The sequence below is a fragment of the Palaemon carinicauda genome, chromosome 6, assembly GCF_036898095.1.
Source record: "Palaemon carinicauda isolate YSFRI2023 chromosome 6, ASM3689809v2, whole genome shotgun sequence".
Taxonomy (NCBI): Eukaryota; Metazoa; Arthropoda; class Malacostraca; order Decapoda; family Palaemonidae; genus Palaemon; species Palaemon carinicauda.
Genome location: NC_090730.1, coordinates 15,290,859 through 15,311,495, shown reverse-complemented (window position 1 = coordinate 15,311,495; position 20,637 = coordinate 15,290,859). Strand labels below are relative to the sequence as shown.

At 36.1% G+C, this 20,637-nt stretch overlaps 1 protein-coding gene across 3 annotated transcripts in view; it reads left to right on the top strand.

The window, feature by feature from the left end:
• The window catches only part of Pi3K21B (phosphatidylinositol 3-kinase regulatory subunit alpha), a 28,654-nt gene extending 8,409 nt beyond the window's left edge, over positions 1-20,245 (top strand). The window contains exons 1-10 of one of the 3 annotated variants that reach the window (XM_068375001.1): positions 10,425-10,783; positions 11,613-11,747; positions 13,902-14,154; positions 14,341-14,628; positions 14,810-15,020; positions 15,235-15,360; positions 15,537-16,364; positions 16,472-16,730; positions 16,852-16,991; positions 17,851-20,245. In XM_068375001.1, the coding sequence (XP_068231102.1) occupies positions 10,715-10,783; positions 11,613-11,747; positions 13,902-14,154; positions 14,341-14,628; positions 14,810-15,020; positions 15,235-15,360; positions 15,537-16,364; positions 16,472-16,730; positions 16,852-16,991; positions 17,851-18,034 (2,493 nt within the window). In that variant the 5' untranslated portion in view covers positions 10,425-10,714 and the 3' untranslated portion in view covers positions 18,035-20,245. Of the gene's footprint in view, positions 1-10,424; positions 10,784-11,612; positions 11,748-12,327; positions 13,649-13,901; positions 14,155-14,340; positions 14,629-14,809; positions 15,021-15,234; positions 15,361-15,536; positions 16,365-16,471; positions 16,731-16,851; positions 16,992-17,850 lie in introns of those variants that run through there. The other 2 variants (XM_068375000.1, XM_068374998.1) reach the window with 2 other exon arrangements.
• The last annotated feature ends 392 nt before the right edge of the window (positions 20,246-20,637 follow it).

Genomic DNA, 20,637 nt, shown 5'->3' with positions numbered 1-20,637 from the left:
GAATCAAGTATTTATAATGCAAATTATAAATTTTTTTTTTCTGAAGGATTTAGTATCATTTTTTATGCAAACTAATCCATTTTAAAAGTAATAATTGGTCTGTGTTTTTTTTTTAGTTACTCTTGGCATGAGACTGAGAAGGCCGATGGGAATGGTCATCATTTATTCCAGGCATTGTCCTTCTTGATAGGGCAATGTTACTGTCCCTTGCCTCTGCCATTCATGAGCGGCCTTTAAAACTTTAAATGAGTGGTTTTGTGTGTGTGTGTGTGAAAGGAGGTCGATTAAAAAGAGTTGGATGTGTATTTAAAAAGGTCAAATACCTTTTTCGATATATACATTTTTTATTTTCAAATTTTTCAAGAAAACCATACAAAATTATCCGAAAAAACAGAATCTATTCAACATAGGCCTACAGTACAGGACATTTTGTAATATTTTCCGTTAAACGTGACGAATGAAATATTTGTATTTTGACAGTTTAGCTTCAGGGGAAAATTTAATAACTTTTCTAACTTATTCCTCTCGATTATCATTATTATTATTATTATTATTATTATTATTATTATTATTATTATTATTATTATTATTGCCATCATCATCATTATTATTATTATTATTATTATTATTATTACTTGCTAAGCTACAACCCTAGTTGGAAAAGCAGGATGCTATAAACCCAAAGGCTCAAACAGGAAAAATAGCCCAGTGAAGAAAGGAAATAAGAAAACACTACAAGAGAAATTTAAGAACAATAATAACATTAAGACAAATTTCGTATATAAACTATTAATAATTGAAAATAACAGGAGGATAAAAACTTCAAAATGACGAGGGTAAAAGGAATGTCAATTTTTTTTTAAGGATCTGGAAAAAGAAATCGCGGAGCATTTGTTGTCCTAAGGAAAAGTGATATTGGACCTTATCCACTCATCACTAATCCTTTTGATCTAGTTAACCAATAAGACCCTTCGTTTTTAAGGTGACTTGAATATCCTGATTGGAGGTCAATATTTATGTTTGGGCTGTCATTTTTTAAAATGTGATATTATCATATTTTCTATGTTATTTGGTACCTTTTTCAAAATATATTTAAAATGTACGAATATCCTACATTATTTTGGATTTTACGATAATTATTTTTTAATATTTTTAACTTCATAGTATCTTCAATTTAGACTTTCTTAGCCAGCTTATGCATCCTCATCATCTCCTTGAACGCCTATTGACACAAAGGGCCTCGGTTAGATTTTGCCAGTTGTCTCTATCTTGAGATTTTAATTATGCATACCGGACAATTTTGGAAATGTGGTACTTATTGCTTTTTTACCCATTTTATAGTATTTATTAGTTTTATCCATTTATGAGAGAGAGAGAGAGAGAAGAGAGAGAGAGAGAGAGAGAGAGAGAGAGAGAGAGAGAGAGAGAGAGAGAGAGAGAGAGAGAATGGCTCACACAGGTGGATGAACCTGTTCTTCATTATTAACCAATCACTGCTCAAATGATGCACTCAATCATCACTATGGAATCACAATAGTTCCAAATGAATTCTGAAGTTGGCCATGGAAAGCTTCCCAAGCTATTGCGCACATCGCGAATAAGAGTGAGATGAATGGTGGCCTCTTGATTCGGCATCACAGATAATAAGTGGGGTGAGTTGTATTAATGTAATCGAACCCTTATACAATCTCTCTCTCTCTCTTCTCTCTCTCTCTCTCTCTCCTCTCTCTCTCTCTCTCTCTCTCTCTCTCTCTCTCTGCGCCACCTTGGATGAGCGCCAGGCTGTCCATAGCTAGAAGTGGAAGCAGACTTTCAGAATTTCGCTCCGTTGAGATCCGCATGTTTATTGCACATTCACACATACCAACACTAGGATACAATTAATTTGCCGCTGAGTCTCAGCATATGCTCAGGCACATTTTGATTACAAGGATTGAGCTAACGCGTAGTCGCATGAATTATATTTTCGGTTTTATAGTTATTTTTTTATACCAACTTCCTGTTCAGTTATGTAAAGACACGAATAGGCTAATTGATATTAAAAATGGTGTCCTGTTATAGGATGTTTTTCGAGCCAATGGGCGAATTGAAGGCGACACTTTGAAATGTGAGAGAGAAGGAGAGATCCGGTCCCCCTAGGAGTGAGGGGAAGGGTTATAGAGTCCAAGTTGCAGGGGGCACCGTGGGGTAGGGGGAGGGGAGAAGACAGATCTGTGAATGCTGACTTGAGAGAGAAGGGGGTGAGGGAGGGGAAGGCTAGTGGTGTTGGTGTTGTTGTTGTTGGAGGAGGAGGGGGAGGAGTTATAGGATGACTGAATCGAGTGAAGAAGCGGCCGCAGCAGCAGCAGCAGAGAAAGAGAAGTGATAAGGGGGAGATCATGATGGGAGTAGGGGGAGGAAGAAGAAGAAGAGGAGGAGAAGGGGGAGAGCAAGGGAAGCTGGTTTGTTGCAGCTGCTGGTTGTACCTCATGAACTTCATCAGTAACTCCTGTGGAGCAAAATGCATGCCCTTTCAGAACTGGGCATTTCGGTTGGTATAATTGTGTCTGGATGCTAGTTTAGGTTGTGCGTCTCTGCTGGTGGTTCGCTCTGATTTACTGTATGGTACTAAGGGACCCAGATATTGAACACGTGTCCTGGTAACTCGAGTGTTTTCTAATAAATAAGTACCGGACGAAATCATTTTTCTTATAACGGAATGTTAATAATATAACGTTTTTGCGATTTACATTTGGTCGAAGTATGCCGAAATGCTTGTACAGGGTTGAAGAAGGTTAAGTCTAATGCTTGTACTCGGTTGAAGAAGGATAAAGTTTAATGCTTTTCAGGGTTGAAGAAGGATAATGTCTAATGCGTGTACAGGGTTGAAGAAGGATAAAGTGATCCTTGTACAGGATTGAAGAAGGATAAAGTTTAATGCTTGTACAAGGTTGAAGAAGGATAAAGTCGTATATTATTACATGACTATTTTATGAAGATATTTCTTGTTACATTGACAAAATTAAATTGCATCTAGGGATAATGGCCTAATAGATTTAATGTAAAAGTTTGTCCTTTGTGTATTAAAGCAAGATTTATTCACTTTTCAGAAGCAAATTTAATTTGATCACTCAAAGGCTACACTAATGCAGTATCGCCTATTCGCCATAGTTTTTGGTAATAACGTGAAACATAAAAGTGATGCTGCGTCCCAAGACAGGAAAAACGAGCAGGAACGGGACCTAATTAAAATTCCCTTCTCTGCACTATGTTTCAAATCAACTGCATTCCGTTTCGTGCTCTTGATGAAGCCTAAAAAAGGACATTTTTCACGTCGATTGGAATTCCAACGACATGATTAGAAGCGTTCCCAGACATTCGAAACCGATTAAACTGTTTGCCGTTTTTTATGAAAGTTCTCAATCATTTAATTTCCTTGATGCGTTTGGATGGTTACGTCACTTCGGTTCTTGATAGTGTCATGGAGGGTAGCTTCTGCGTATGTTCCATTTGACCTCCGTACATTGTATCGGTTGCAAAGTAACCGTAGCTAGTTTATAGTAATTAGGCTTATGAGAGATTATACTTTTAATGAGGGCTTAAATGTCTCCTCTATATTCTCACCACTTCCAAGAGTATTATGTGCAAAATCAAACCATTGTTCTCTAGTCTTGGGTAGTGCCGTAGCCTCTGTACCATGGTCTTCCACTGTCTTGGGTTAAAGTTTTCTTGCTTGAGGGTACACTCGGGCACACTATTCTCTGTAACTTCTCTTCCTCTTGTTTTGTTGAAGGTTTTTTTTAGTTTATACAGGAAACACTTATTTCATTGTTGTTACTGTTCTTAGAATATTTTATTTTTCATTGTTTCCTTTCCTCACTGGGCTATTTTCCCTGTTGGGTCCCCTGGGCTTATACCATCCTACTTTTCAAACTAGGGGTGTAGCTTAGCAAATAATAATAATAATAATGACGGGAAGTGATCGAATAACTACCCTTATATAACAGATGCTTCAATCATTTTTTCAAAGAAACTTCTGTTTACTTTTATGATTCGTTTTAACTGGATGGATTTTCAACAACCCTTTTGGATCTTGGGAAATCGTGAACAAGAAAGTCGGCCGCTTTACTCTTCATATCCTTTATCCCATTTGTGGCCAAGATGCGTCGCCTGAATATCAGATATTTTCAGTTTCTCTTGAAAATATTTAGTTTGTGTTCAGGTGACAATCGAAATAAGAAGTTAATTTTTATAATTCTAGCCTTCGATACCTATGGAATAACTCAATTAGAAGTATTAGTATAGTTCACACACGCACACACACACACACACACTAATATATATATATATATATATATATATATATATATATATATTGTGTGTAAAATTTCAGTTCTTGGTACCTTCTTATTATACAGTTTCAAACACACACACACACACACATATATATATATATATGCACATACATACATATTCTGTTGATATCACATAAATTGTTAAAAAACAAGTATAATTTTTGTTTTTCTTTATACATTGTTCTTGCATTGTTACACATCCCTCATTGAATATCGCAAATGAAAAGTTTCCCGCAAAATTCTATATTTTTTAAACTCAGAGTCTTTGATCTTGGGACGCCAATCCAAGCTGTTTAATTTACATCACCCTTGAATCTTTTTCGTTTCTCTCGTCCTGAGATACTTGAATGCTAAAGTGTGTTTGTTTTTCTTCGTTGCGTGGTTTTTCTTGGCCCCCTGTCTCGCAAAACATGGTATTTGAGCGGCACGTGTTGAAAGTTTTTAGCAAATAAAATTATATTTTCTTGCATTAGTTTTTTTTTTTTTCAACTGTTGCCTGTATATTGAAAGATCTAATTTAATGTTGTTACTTTTCTTGAAATGTTTTATTTTGATTGTTTATTACTTCTCTTGTAGTTTATTTCCTTTCTTCGCTGGGTTATTTTCCCTTATTGGAACCCTTGGGCTTATAGCGCCTTGCTTTTCCAACTAGGGTTATAGCTTAGCTTGTAATAAAATAATAATAATAATAATAATAATAATAATAATAATAATAATAATAATATGCCAAATCGTAACTCATAAATACGCTTTCCAATTTAATCAACCATGCATCTTGTTATAAGAGCAAGTTGCGAAAAATGAAAAGCTTTTGCTTAATATTGGTTCTATTTGACTATGAGAGAGAGAGAGAGAGAGAGAGAGAGAGAGAGAGAGAGAGAATATATATATATCCCTTGCTAGTGGGATGTCTGCTGACGAATCCGTTAGACTGCAATACCCAGGATTCTTAAGTTGTTCATAGGATCTTGTATACGTTTAGTACCACGCTAAGAGATGGTGGATCTATTTTCACTACTTATTGCTATTGTTAAGCAGTATCCAGTTGCTGTTGTAAAGGCGACAGAAAAGACATGACTGATTTCGTAAAGGTAGACCATTTATTTCGACCTTCCGAATAGTTTGAAGATTTCAATACTAAGTATTCTGTTGACCATGATACGAAATATTTTCTATTTGGTAACCCAGTCTTTTTGTCCATGTTTAAGTGAAAGGGTCCCGTGAGGTTGGGCATTTTTTTTCGTGTGTGTGTATGTGTGTTACAATAGATCCATTGACCCCATAGAATTGTTAGTGGTCCCAAATACCTCTCGACTCCAATCCTAACCAAGTTTTAGATTATACTTTTCTCTAGTCATTTTGATAATTGCAGTATATACAAATTTATTCATATGTATAAGATGTAGCTGCAATAGGGCAAGTGCGCGAAAATAAGACAAAACGGGCGTGTTTATTAGTCATATCTTTTAAGGTCATAAAACAATGAATTACATTAAGTTTTAGAAAATTACCTATTATTTACTTTGGAGTGACGCCATGCAAATTGGATTTTAAAAAGAACGCGTAGACGATACTGGGAATTGATGTTATCATTAGTACAAGCTAAGATATAACCCTAGTTGGAAAAGCAAGATGCTATAAGCTCAAGGAAAAATAGCCCTGTGAGGAAAGGAAATAAGGTAATAAATATACTGTATTAAAAGTTACGAATAATTGAAATAAAATATCTTAAGATCAATAATGAGATATTTAGCTTTTCGTCACCTATTTGATTAAAAGAACATACTTAAATCCCATACTTTTTTGAAGCTCACAAAGTTTTTAAAATTTTGATACTTACTGCTTACATGAATAGAGCTAGAACCAAGTATAAATACAGGGAAAACTACAGTCTTTAGCCCTAGGGTGAGACACTGAAGTGAGTATTTAGTATCATATTTGAATTTGGTAAAGGAAATTGAACGAAAAACCTCAAGTCCCATAGGGAAAGTGAGAATGAGACTAACCTCTAAAGACGTGATTCTGAGAAAACATGACGTGACTGAGATGACGTAGAGGATCATTTGCATTTTATGTTAGCAAAGTTTTGAATGAAACGCTATTAAAGTTTTCCAGTAAGGAAAATTTTTATATCATAATGATAAGGGAATGTTTTTCTTTTTCTTTTTTTCCCCCTGTTTTGGCCCCTGGGCTTATAGCATCCTGCTTTTCCAACAAGGGTTGTAGCATAGGAAGTAATAATAATAATGATAATGACGAGTTGCATAACGAGAGAGAGAGAGAGAGAGAGAGAGAGAGAGAGAGAGAGAGATGTATCCCCGGGGTTTCGAATGGTTTCAAGCAAATGAAAAAGATTTGGGGGGGAAAGTCGGTATACGCTTGTCATGTAACTCTGCGTACTGTGGCCATTTGTGTGCGCAACTTTAATACCAGATAACACCATTTGGGCGTGGGACTGGAGTATGGCAGAGCGTAACTGGGATTCGATTTTGAGGCTGTAGGGCCGCTGGACACTGCAAGGCTGACTTGTTTCATGATGTATGAAATAGTCGATTCTTTCGCGTACAGGATAAGAATCGAAGTTTTTAACTGTTTTACTCAGGGTTTTGTTAAGAATTCTAATGATAAAACGTTACCTTGAATTTTATTTTGTGTGTATATATATATATATATATATATATATATATATATATATATGTGTGTAATATCTTTTATGATAAACTGTTAATATATCACTGAAGTAGAATTTTATTCCTTTATTTGTTTTTTATGTCTTAATTGAACTAGGTCTGAAAAAACTTATAAAGGAAAGAAAAACTTTTTTCCATTCAGTCAAGTCTGAAATAGAAAGAAAATTTTTTTTTCAATATTATAGAATAGCTTGCCTTTTATGTTCTAGAAATTAAAATGAAAATCAATAAAGAAGAAAATTATGGAAATCTGAGAGTTGGCTACAGCTGTCCAACCCTATTGATATCATTTTAATGTTTAGTTGAATATTTTCATTATGTTAAAGAAAAAGTTTCTACTACAACCATTCGTGAGTTCTAATCTAAATCGGGCCATTTGTCTTAATGGTGGAGGAAGAAGGCTTGTCGTAGACTTAGATTTAGTGATGGTGGTGTCTGGTGTAGCGAGAGCGAAGGCCGGGTAGCAACAGCAGCAGCAACGGCTATCAACCCCCCCCCCCCCCCCAACTTGCCGCTGCTGCCCGCCCCATTCAGTGAACCTCTCCTCTGGATACCCCCCCCCCCCCCCGTTCCCTTCTTTTATACCTCTGCGCATGTGTCGTCCACAAACACGTTTCTCTTTGTGGTATTTCAATCTCTCGAACCCTTGTTTTTCCTCTTTATCTATGAAATATGATCTTGCGATACGTTCTCGTCTGCACTGAAGCTTATAATTCCTCCGATTTTTTTTTTTTAGTATCTATATTTCATAATATGTTTCGTGTCCTCTTTGTTCGTCAAAAATGGACATCTTGTCTTTATTTTAAGATTTTCACGAAGTTGATTTTTAAATTTCTGAGATTGCCACATCTCTTAAAATATTTGATAAAGTCACGTTGTTTGAGAACACAGCCTCCTCCACTTCAGTAAGATCAGGTAGAGAACCAGTTACTAGTTTAAGCCAGTTTTCACGGTATACCCCAAGACATTTCAGAATACCCGGAAGACCGTTGCAACTAAGAAATCATTAATAACTGTTCCCCCGTAAGGTCTGATTCAGGCTTGCCTGTAGATTAATTTCTTATCAGTATATACGATTTTTCATGCAATATTAAATGAAGGTCTGATTCACGCTTGACTGTAGATTTATTTCTTATCAGTTAATAAGATTTTTTTTCCTGCAATATTAAATGAATTTAACATTTTCGATATGTCGAATGCCTTATAAATTTGCCTTTTTATAGTTCAAACTTCTAGACCTGTTCATTTAATTTTGTCGTAGATACGAAAACTTCCATACGTACATTATTTGTCAGAATTTTCCCGTTGACATTTTGCTTAGGAATTATGAACGTCTCATGTATATAATAGCTCCTTATTTCTTATTAGGGATTATGTACGCCGTGTGTGTGTGTGTGTGTGTGTATATATATATATATAGTTTTGACGTTATGAAGTAAAAGGGGCATTCGTTTTTTACCATCGGGATGTGTGACACTGGTGAATGTGAAGTCATACATACCAGTGTTGAATGGCCAGGTACAACTGGGGGGGGGGGGTAATCTCTTGCCTCCTTATCCTAGTCCCTCTGCTTACGGGGTATGAGCAGGTCTCTGTGCTTGGGGGGATATCCTTTCCCCTCGGCAGGCAACTTTTGCCTGCAGATACAAGAACAGATGGGGGGGGGGGGGGGTTTCCTTGAACGGGTGACGTGGTCAAACTTTTTTTTTTTTTTTTTTTTTTTTTTTTTGCATGAATGCACATATGATTGACCAGTGATCTGTGCTAATTTCCCTTTAGTAAATCAAGCGCTCGCCCTTTTGTGAAATCAACCAATATGCAAATCTGTTCTCCAGATTAGCGACTGAATAGGTAATTGTCATTAATGTGTCTCACCTTTTTTAACTGTACTCAAAGTACCATACTAGTTCTTTTGAGTTTATTTATATGATGGTTGCCTATTATGTCTCGCTGTAGGTCTCAAAAGTTCAAACTTGCAGCAAGTGTTTTCATGCTGATCAGACTGACATAAGTCTTTTTTATAGTTTATATATGAAATATGTTTTGACGTTACTGGTTTTAAAATATTTTATTAATTATTTGATTATTTCTCATATCGCTTATTTCCTTTCCTCACTGGACTATTTTTCCCTGTTGAAGCCCTGGGGCTTATAGCATCTTGCTTTTCCAACTAGGGTTGTAGCTTAGCTAATAATAATGATTATCATAATAAGTGATTTGGAGGTTACAGTTCACCTCTCAATTGAAGGCTAGACGTGTTGCATAGATGGTGTTTTGGAAAGGAATATATAAGGACCCGAAAGGCTGTTAATATATGTACGCTCATAAAAACAAGTGTTATGAATGGTTTATTGGCTATTGCACATTAGTGTATGCGTATAGTGTAATTTGCAATATATCCTTTAATGGTGACTATAATTGAAGTTATCTAATTATATAGCAGAATTAGAAAATTTTAGGTTTTGAAAGGGTTCCTCAAACAATTTTTTTTTCTTATTGTTAATCTAATTCATTTGATATATAAATATTAGCATTATTCTTACCACAGTGCTTGGTATTAAAAAGTGTTATGTTAGACACGTGTATAATAATGTACTATAGGTGTATATTATAGATAGTTCGGCAGACACACACCTGCTGTTCTTTATGACCTTATCAATAGCCTTATCCTAGAAAAATGACGTGTTATTGATATCTGTTCATTCCACCTACGTGCCCTGAATTAATAGCAACTCTGAGTACAGTATCCATGAGGCGAACTTAGGCCATAAACCTCTCGCTGTCTTTTCATTTGAATATCTTCTGATTGGAGGTCATTTGGAGTATTCCCAGTTACCGTGATAATTTCTCATGAGTCATTTGTCTTATCTGCGTAACCACGGCTTTGTACTCTTTTTTTAGGACGATTTGTCCTTACTGGCAGTCTTCCTATTTCATCTTTCGTCACAGTGCGATTCAAGTTCCTTTCAGTGGGTGGCACTAGGTAGGTAATCCGTACAACGGCACACGTCATGTCCCCCAACTTCCCTGAAATACAAGATCAGTTTTCTAGTCAGTACGAAGGAAAATACTCGGGATATCAGCGAGGCGAGGGCATCTAGAAGACTGCCTTTGTCCCATTCCCAGAAATTGTGCATTCGTTTGTGCATGCCCGAGTTCCGATTGGAGGTCCGTCCGTGTCATTTGCTGACGTAAGGTTTTAAAATAAAATGAGTTGGCACAGTTAGGAGTTAGCATAGTGCAGATGGTGCTCCTGGTTGTGAACAACGAGGCAAGTTCTAGGAGGGAGATGGGTTTAGGGGGGAGAGGGGAGGGGAGGAAAGTCCGACCCTGGACTATGTGTGTGTGTGTGTGTTCGCATGTGCGTTTTAGAGTGTACCAGGAGCAACGGCTGGCTGGCCGCTGCTGCCTTTATGGTGTCTGAAGTGGGGAACCTCAGTGTGTGCTAGTTAGTGCCACTGCTCACATCCTTTTACCTCGGGTACTTTCTCTTACTTGCTTTGCATAGAAAGAGACACTTGCCCCCTACCCCTGTGAAACACATCAACATAAAGGAGTTGTCTCGTATACTTCGATGCATTCAGTTTTCGGCAATTTGCTCTCCAACGTGTTTCAGTATCAATTCAAGTGACATAAGGCCCTGACCGAGTACTTTTTGGACCCTATTTTTTGGATATTTAGACGGAAACCATGGTTCTGTCAGAGCTTCGGTTGGACTCCCCTATTTCCTTCGTGACGGTGTGTAGATTTTCAGCCTTTGTAAGTGTGTTTGTGTTGCGAAAATTGTGCAGTGATTATTTGTTTCTTATATTAACCCCTGCTATACATAGGGTTGGTAGCGATGATCCCATAGTAGCAATAAACTAAATCAATGGTATTCCAAGTTTAGAAAATAAAATGGTTAAATTGGAATAAACTTGTAAAAACGCCAGATCCAAGCATCACCTGTGAAACTCTACGGAGTCTTCTCATTTGGTTTCAACGGCTTATCACTAATGGCGGCCGGTTGGGAAGAAAGTAGCGTAGCCGGTTATGTGGAAATTGTAGATGTAGATCTGCCCATTTGGGTGATCTTAACATTGGTCGTGTATTATACAATCGAATAAAATTTTGTAATTGGATCAAGTGTATATTCGACACACTTCCGATGTTGCAAACCGCCGTTTCCAGTAAAATCATATTATAGAAGTACGAGTTAGTACAGTAGTGGAGATCTTGGGGAAGTTATTTTTTTTACATGATTATTAGATATTAAATTGGTAAACTTTTAGCTTCAGGGTGAGACAAAAACTTGCTTGGTTACTGAAATCGGAATAATCTTGGGAAAACAGCTGTCGGGAAATTTGGTTTTATATTAGCGATGAACTAAGTAGTTTTATAAATTGGGAACATGCTGTATTGCATATTATTTTATTTTTTTCACTTAATATAATTAAATAAATGATTACTGTATACATTTGCATTTTCTTACTTTAAGTATAGTTTATTGAGCAGTGTAATTTCATTTTTCTGTAATATATTGTAAATATATTTCACATAGACAATCCCGTTTGCCAGTGATATCATGAGTTATTTTCTTCTTTTACAGCCCATCAGCCAGTGGTCGTCTATTAATGTTGTGGATTGGATGGCCACATTGAATTTGGCCCCATACACTGAAATTTTCAAAGCTAAGGATATTAAAGGAAGCGACTTGCTGTCACTAGACAGGGATAAACTCGTGGTAAGTACTTATATATTTTTGTATAATCAATTGTATATATATATATATATATATATATATATATATATATATATATATATATATATATATATATATATGTGTGTGTGTGTGTGTACAGTATGTGTGTGTATATATATATATATATATATATATATATATATATATATATATATATATATATATATATATATATATATATATAGTAAAAAAAATTAGTTTTGGTAATTTTCCTAGAGTTCATTTATATATTCTTAAATATGAAAAAAAATCATTTGCTGAACTAAAGCACCATTTTTCTTACTCCTAAAAATGTCACAAACGAAATACAGCAACTTGGGGAATTTTGTGTTACGACCTTTATATTAACCTTTAGTTAACACTAGTTTGCAATTCTATGGAAACCAAATTTTAATGTTATTGTTTGCCTTTGGTTTGAGTTTGTTTTAAAATTGACTCAAACTAGGCCAAGCGAACACCAAAACTGCCCAAATAGGTTGTTTGAAGTTGATGGCCATGGAAACGAGTCGTTAGGCGCGCGCAGCACCAGGTCTTTGTATGGTGTATGTATGACAGTCGACAGTCACTGTCCAAGGAGATATCGGGTCATTGTTGTCTTTCAAGTGTGGTTTTTACCATGCCACAGTGGTGTACGACCAAATGGCGGTCATCTCTTGTCTTGCAAAAGGAAACCAAGGGTCTGCCGAAGGTGCAACAACCTTTTGTAACCACACGACGTTGCAGATTTCCTAGTTTTCCTTACACCGAAATATCATTCGGCTATAGTTGCTTTCTACCTTAGTTTGGCGAAGTGGAAGTGTTTTTAGATTTTTTTTTTTTTGTCCATGGTTTACCCTTTTTGTGTGTTTTATGTCGTTTGCTTGAAATTTGTTATTCTCCAGCACCTTTATGCAGAAGAATTTTGTCTGATAGCAGTGTGTTTTTGCAGTTTCAGTTTTTAATTGAATTTTCGTATTTTACTTGTTAGTAGTTGAAATTTTATTGGTTTGGTCGTTTTATTCTATCGTTTCGTTTGTTTTACTGTTTTCTAGTTCTGTTTTGCTGTTTTCTTTTAAAGTTATTCTGCTAATATGGCAATACTAATTTCGCCTTTCAAGTCTCCAAAATGTGTTTTAGCAAAATTAAAGGATTGGGGTTCGCGTAAGATTCTGTCCTCTTCCACTCCGTCTACACCAGAGCACACTCAGTTTTTAGTTAGTGATGATAAAGGTGATGACTGCCTAACCACTCCCATATCACGGAAGACTCTCGATACTCCAGATAGCGGGGTATGTGTAGATTCTGTTGCCAAAGGATTAGGTAGTGGGGCAGTCCCTAAGTGTCATGGAAGGCCCCCAATTTCTTCCCCTATCCCAGTATCTTGTCAACCAGAGAACTTTGGGGCCAAATTATGTAGATCTTGCAAACAGAAGCACCAGAGTACAGAATCATTCTTCATTTGTACCAAAAGGCTATCAGGACAATTGGACGTTAGTTCTTCTAACCATTCTGATGGGACCAGTTCTTCTACCTCAACTGCCACAACCACCCTGCCTCTCAGCATTCGTTCTGGAGGAGAGTCATGGTGTTTGAAATTGTCAGATTTTGATTCCCCAGATTATCTATCCTCGCCACGTTTAAGTCCTCTGTTCCATCTCGGTGGTTCTCTTTCACCAGTTTCTCAAGATAATTCGGTTGAAGATCCATTTACTACATGTGATTCAATAGTTGTTGAAGAAGATAGTGACAGTAGGGATTGCAATAGCCCTGAAAATGTCTCTCTTAATACATTTCCTGGAAGGTCAAACACTTGCAAAACCCCTGAAGATCTCTGTTTCAGTCCTGGGGAGGTCAATAGCAACCTGTCAAGCTTTGGGGAAACATATTTTACTCCAAATCAAGAGGTAACTGTACAATATTCAAATACCTTTTTAACAGTACCCGGTACTACATACTAATAATACACACACACAACCGCCGTTTAATTCCAGCAAATGATTTTACATAAATAAATTATCATCTATGTATACACTTGGATAGGGTTAATAAAGACTTAAATTTCGAATTTGCTTAATGAACTTAAGTTAGGTTGTTTTATGTGATTACAGTACAGGTCTTTTATATGAATATCATATTTAATTTCTCTTCTTTCCACAGAGTATGGGTATCAAGGACGAGTTTCATCAGAAGGCCATTATGGTGTGCATAGCACAACTGCAGAATGAGTGTGGTGATGGCCCTTGCATTGGCGATAGCTCTTCTACAACCACAACAGCCATTGGAGGAGGAGACTGCAACACGCCAGCATCACACCATAACTTGAGGAACCAGTCTTTCCATGACCTTCATAGCTGTGACAAGTGTGGCCTCTATTTAAGAGGATTTGTGCATCAGGGACAATTTTGTCAAGGTAAAACTTAGATGATTGGTGTTTTAGAATTGCTAATTTTGAAATAGTTTTGAAATTTACTCAAAAATAATTTTTTTACCATTTGCGTAAATTCAGGGCACTAATCCATAGATACTCATCTGAAATGTTGCACATATCTTGTAATGTGATTTATATTTTTATAATGGAGAATTTTAAACCTTTCAGATTGTGGGTTGGTAGCCCATCCAACTTGTGCAGCCACTGGCTTACCTCCTTGTGTTAGACAATCGTCCAAGTATATACGTCGTATCTTGCTCTCGTCGGTATTTGGCTTAAGCTTGTGTACTCAGTTTACACCAGGAGAAAAAACTCCTGCTCCGTTATTACTTGTGCGTTGTTGTCAAGAAATTGTGTATAGTGTTGATAACGATCCAACACAAGATCCTTATCGGCTCTACCGTACACCACCTCAGCAAGAAACTTTAAATCAGCTTAGACAAGAATGTGATAATGGTTAGTATTTTAATTTTTTGTCTCATGAAAATTGTGAAATAAGTAATTTTGAATTTACTGTGTATATTTTAAGGCATAGTGCAGTACTGTTTCTGTTTTTGGTTAATCTGTCTTGTATTCAGCATATTTTTTGCAAGTATTTTGCACTGCTATTTACTAAAAAATGAGTTTATTTTTTCAGATATGAGTAATGTTAACCTAAGTGTTTACGAGCCTCACGTAATAGCATACCTGATAAAGAGATATTTACGGGAACTCCCTGAACCTGTAATTCCGGACACTTTCTATGATCGCTTTATTGAAGCCAGTCGCATCCACAATGATGACCAGTGTGCAAAGTGCATGACCCAATTGGTCAATGAACTCAATACTCATCACTTCTACACTCTTAAGTAAGTTCAGTAGCAAGTAGTGTAGTAAATTAACTGATAGTAATGTCTTAACTTGCGTAGGTGTCGTTTGAAAATTAAGAAGAAAAATTAGATTACTCCAGAATATCTTTGAAAATTGATAACATTAACGAAGAGGTTCTTTGTACTATTAATTTTCTGGTTGAAATAAGTTTGTGTATGAATTCTTTATAATATAGGCAATTTTTTCTTTCAGGTTTCTTATGAGCCATTTCCTTCAGCTATGTCAAATCCAAGTAAGAAGAGGATCATTAGACCCTCCTACGCTTCTTATTCAATCACTGTGCCATGTACTTCTTAGACCACCTTGGGAAAAAATTGTGTAAGTAATTTATGTAAAATCTAAACTACTATACTTTGAAGATATGAAGATATTTAGAGATTGTAATTGGTTTCAAGTTGGGTTCATAAGGATTTTTCTTTTTCCCGAAAACAAAAGTTTAATTTTCAATTTTATGGCTAGTATTTTAATTTTGAATTTTTCTTTTTTCTCTGAAGGGAATTGGCACGTAATACAGAGGCACACATGAGAATAGTAGAGATGCTCCTTAGAAAGGTTGATTGGGGCGAGAGAGTGCCTACCTTTGCTCCTGCTCCTGTCTTGCCACCAAGGCCTCGAACTTCTGTGACCTATAGTGGATATGTAGACAATGATGTGGTTAATCCACCATCCCCACCAATGGGTGTAGCCATGCCTCCACCTAGTATGAGTAGTTCCTCTGTCCCATATTTTTCTAACATCCCAACAAACGCTCCAAAGTCTCTTGAAGAAGCAGAGTGGTACTGGGGTACCATCATGCGTGAGGATGTTAATGTATTGATGAAAGACTCTGTAGATGGCACGTTCCTGGTCAGAGATGCTTCGACAGGGAATAATGAATACACCCTTACACTAAGGAAGGGTGGTTCAAACAAACTTATTAAAATTTGTCATCGGAATGGAAAGTATGGTTTCACTGAACCATATGCTTTCAATTCGGTTGTTGAGCTAGTCAACTTCTGTCGTGAACAGAGCCTTAGTCAATTCAATAAAGCCTTGGACATAAGGCTATTACATCCTGTTAATAGATTTCATGGAGAAGAAAGTGAAGGTACAAGAATGAAAGTAGAAGACCTCCTTTGCAGGTTGAATGATTTGAACAAACAGTACAATTCAAAATTCGCTAATTACAACAATGCATATGAAAGACACGTAGCACTAACTGATGAAATAACTGAAAAGCGTCTTGGTCTGGATAGTTACAATGAAACCATTTCAATAATTGGTGACCACTTGAAGCTACATGACAAGTGTCGTTTGGAAGCCCAGCCTCATGAAGTTGATGAGTAAGTAACAATTTGAAATTTGTTGATTTTGTGTACAGTAACATTATATGAGATAATTTTCATCATAAGTTATTATTTCTGTCTAATCAATCTATTTTTATTTACAGTTTGATCAACAACAGAGAAGTTTTAGTGCGTCGTTTAAAAGCTGTAGAAGATGCCCGTAGTCAACAAGATATTATCTTGGTCACATTAAGAAGAGATTGCCAAGCAGTTGAGAGGCAGTGCTCAGCATTGAAGCCAGAGGTTGTTAAGCTTGTAAAACAGATGGATCACCTTAAGAATGTGCTACTTTCAAGAGGAGTGTCAGCTGAATTTATAGATCAGTGGCTGGAGAAGTCTGATCCTTCGCAAGTTCTACACCCTGTAAGTATACAGTATAACAGTATTATTTTGGACTGTAATACAGTACATAAATTTTTTTATAAATTGGTACAAATTATTTTTCATGTGATCAGGTTAACTAAAAAATATTTTTTTCCTACAGTCTATGGAGCTCGGCAATGAATCTCTCTGGCGCTATGATTCATACTCAAGAGATGATGCGATAGAGCTCCTGCAAAATAAACCAGATGGAACTTTTCTTGTTAGAATGTCACAAAATGGAGGATTCGCACTTTCAATTACGTAAGTATCTTACATCCTTTTGAAATATCAAGGTTTTGATACATTTAACATCCTCATATGACTTTTGCCAAAGCACCACCTCACCACTTACATGAATCTTGATCTACTGTAACAGACTAGGGTGTCACGTGATATACTCAATATGGCAATTGTTAGTAAAGGAATACTTCCCAGTCTAACATAGGGTGGTGTGTTGTACCTTATCCAATGATTTTGATAAAATTATGCTGGTTGAAAGAGAGTTTAATTTATTTTCATATGAATTTAATCAAATGATACCATATAGGAAGGCAAATCAGAACCAAGATAATCAAAGCAGGAGAAAGAGAGAAACATCTTTAAAATACTTTATTTATTTTTTTCTAAATTAAACATGAGAGGGGCAAAATTGCATAAGAAAATTGGAGGATCAGGCCATGAAAGAAGGGAGGGGAGAAGCCCTTGGGTTGTGGTGGTTTCTGCACTTACACTATCTGTCCTAGGCAGATGTTTTAAATGTATTGTAGAGTTAACTTGGAGTTCAACCAGTCTATTAATGTTTGGGTTAATGGTCAACTTGGCTTTCTCATTTGTTTTTTTTTTTTTTATTCAGAAAAGATGTTTACTTTTCTGTTGCTTTATTCTTTTATTGCTTTAAAAATATTCTTAATCTTGACATTGTTTAGTCATGTTATACTGCTATCCTATATTATATAATTTGCTTACCTTTGCTAGATTCTTAAGCTATGGCATTAGTTTACCATGGTATCTTTAATATGTTTTCAAATTGTTGTCGATCAGTTATGGTATTTTTATTTTTTCTCTACATTCTTGGGAGAATTCAATAATTTACTAATTTCTGTCAAATCTTATCTTACAGGTGTAATAATGAAGTTCAGCACTGTAGAATCTACAAAGGTGAACATGGGTATGGATTTGCTGAACCATTCTTGATATACCCAACACTGAAGGACTTGGTTTTGCACTACTCTGAAGATTCGTTAGTTATGCACAATGACCTGCTCAATACCACTCTTAAATACCCTGCACGTACAGCAAGCTAGTAATCATTGGTGTCTAGTTATTGAGCGTCCGTCTTGGGGAGAATGGGTATGAAAATGACCAAGTTCTAGTACCAAACCAAAGTTGAGGATGTCTGTGTACGATTCATCTGCAGTACCAGTAGTGATGGATACTTCGTAAAAAATTTCTAAATGGGAAATAGAAGCATCACTAGTGGTGGATGAAACTGGTATTTTTGCTCCCGAGGACTGGTTTTGGTCTTGCAGTGTCCATATATCTGGAAAATGGAATAAATATGGCTTGCCCATCTCCAGAACTGCTACTTGAAGTCTGCTGTTAGACTTGGTCTTACAATTATTTATTGTAATAGAAATTCTATATATATCTAAATATATATATAAATATATATATGTACTGTATATGCAATCTTGAACAGAGTACTTGTAGCAGTTAGTTGGAGTCCCATTTATAACTCTGGTACAAATTGTTTCAGGACTAGTAATGGCAAGTTGTTTTAAAGTGACAAGTAGGATTTGTCACGTCCTGCAGAGTTTAGTATCGAGTGATCAAAGTACGGGTACTGCCCACTAGCCAGAGGCTGATACCCGTGCACGTTGTTTTCGTAGCGGCCAAAGACAATTGCAAATATTTTACTGTCAGTGCTTGATATTCCCTTTTTAGTTTTGTTTAAAAAAAAAAGTTCGTATTTTATCAGAAAAGGAAAAATGTGTTAATGTATTTGATACTATTGTACTTGTGCTGTGAAAAGTACATTTGCCCTTGTTTCCAAAGATTGTGAAGATCTCTGGAACTGAAGTGGAAAGTGTTAACTGATCTGACCATAACGAAGATAAACTTCTGCATTCCATTAAAAATTAGAAAATTATGAACATAATTGCAAACTTGGTCTTCTGAGTCAGATTAAAAGTGGATGTGAAGAATATGCATTGGAAATGCTCCAGCCTAAGTTTGAGGACATGAAACAGGGCACTGGGGTATCAAAGTCAACTCTAGTCTCAAGACCCCAAGCCACACGCTACATCATTTAACTTCACTCTCACTCATCCCATTTTTTTTATATACTTTAAAACTTTTCATGCATCTCATTAAATCATTTATGTTTCATTATAAATTGTACTTATGGATGTGAATGTATATTTGTGTGTATGGTATAAATATATATTGAAATATATGTATATACATATATATATGCATCTGTAACTATATATGTATATAAATAGTTATATATTTAATGTATATAAATATATGTATATATATATAGTGTATGAACTATATAGAGTGAATCTTTTTCTACACATATTTATATGACTGCAGTCTTCCACTGAATAATGTTATAGTGAGTTTACTTGTGTAGGCTTACTGGTGTGAGTTCTGCTTCTGAAGAGATCATGGCAGTCATTTTATTTGGTAGTAAAAATATTAGAAATTAGTTGTATATTTTCCATTTTTCTCAAAGAATTGTCATTTTCATTATTTTAGGATTCCTGTTGTACAATATTTGTCAAAAAGTTTTGAATAGTGATTGCTCGAGACCATCTTTAGGCTTCAGCGAATCAAGTGTAATATCATGTCGCATCAACTATTTTTCATGCTGTATTTGGTGTAATTTTGTGGATTTCATAACTTGCGTTTACTCAGAATTTTGTGCATTTGGCAAAAATGGTTTAGAACATGGAAAATTAATTATTTTTAACCATGCAACACAATAATAACTGTATACATGGTCTCAATAGCATTCGATGAGCACTAGATGACTATACCAAGTGTAAACTCACCATTTCACAGGTCAGCCATGGGCTTGGCATAGCAAATAATTTAGCTTTGATCGCAGTTTATTTATTGATCTGATCACAGAATTACTATCTCTTCCCCTTTTTTCCTATTAAAAAAGATTTTGATGCCTATGTGCTACGTATTTGTCATCTCATCTAGTCGCCTCTCCTCATTATTACATGCCCACTGGTCCAGTGTTTTAAATCATGTCAGTGCTAGGTACTGTGACTTGTTCACTAGATAACAGCTGCTTTCAAAGTATCTTCATGCAGTGGGCAAGTGGTGAGAGGGTGGGTGGTTGCGCAATGTGATAACTGTGGTGTGTGGCTTTGGGCAGTTGTGTTGAAGCATATAGTCACGACTGGGCCACACAGCCACTACCCCGTGCCCGTCGCTTGTCACCTTCCCTCCCATGCTGTGCAGGGAAATAAGTCTCAATAAAAAGTGCTCTTTGGTAATGGATGTTTACTTTCTTATCCTATGTTCTTGTATTTTACAGTTTAGCTGAAACCCTGCCTCTGTTTAACTGTTCCTTTGTGAATCTATAGTAGTGAAACAATCTTCAGTTGGTCTTCATAATTACAGTAATAATGACTGGTACTTATAATATCAGTAATTGTACAAAATCAATAATTTTAGACATTTTTTACAAAGCTTTCATCCTTAAAATTGATGATTATAGCAAGAGCTAAAATGGCCATTGAAAGCAGGGTAGTTGGTTAACAGCATGTTGTGCGAAAAGGACTAGTGTTGCCCACATGCCTCTCCCAGATTTTCACCTTTTGATTTTGGCTACTATGGTGGTCAGTTTCTCATGTCTAGGTAGTTTGCAGAGATTCTCTCCCCCTCA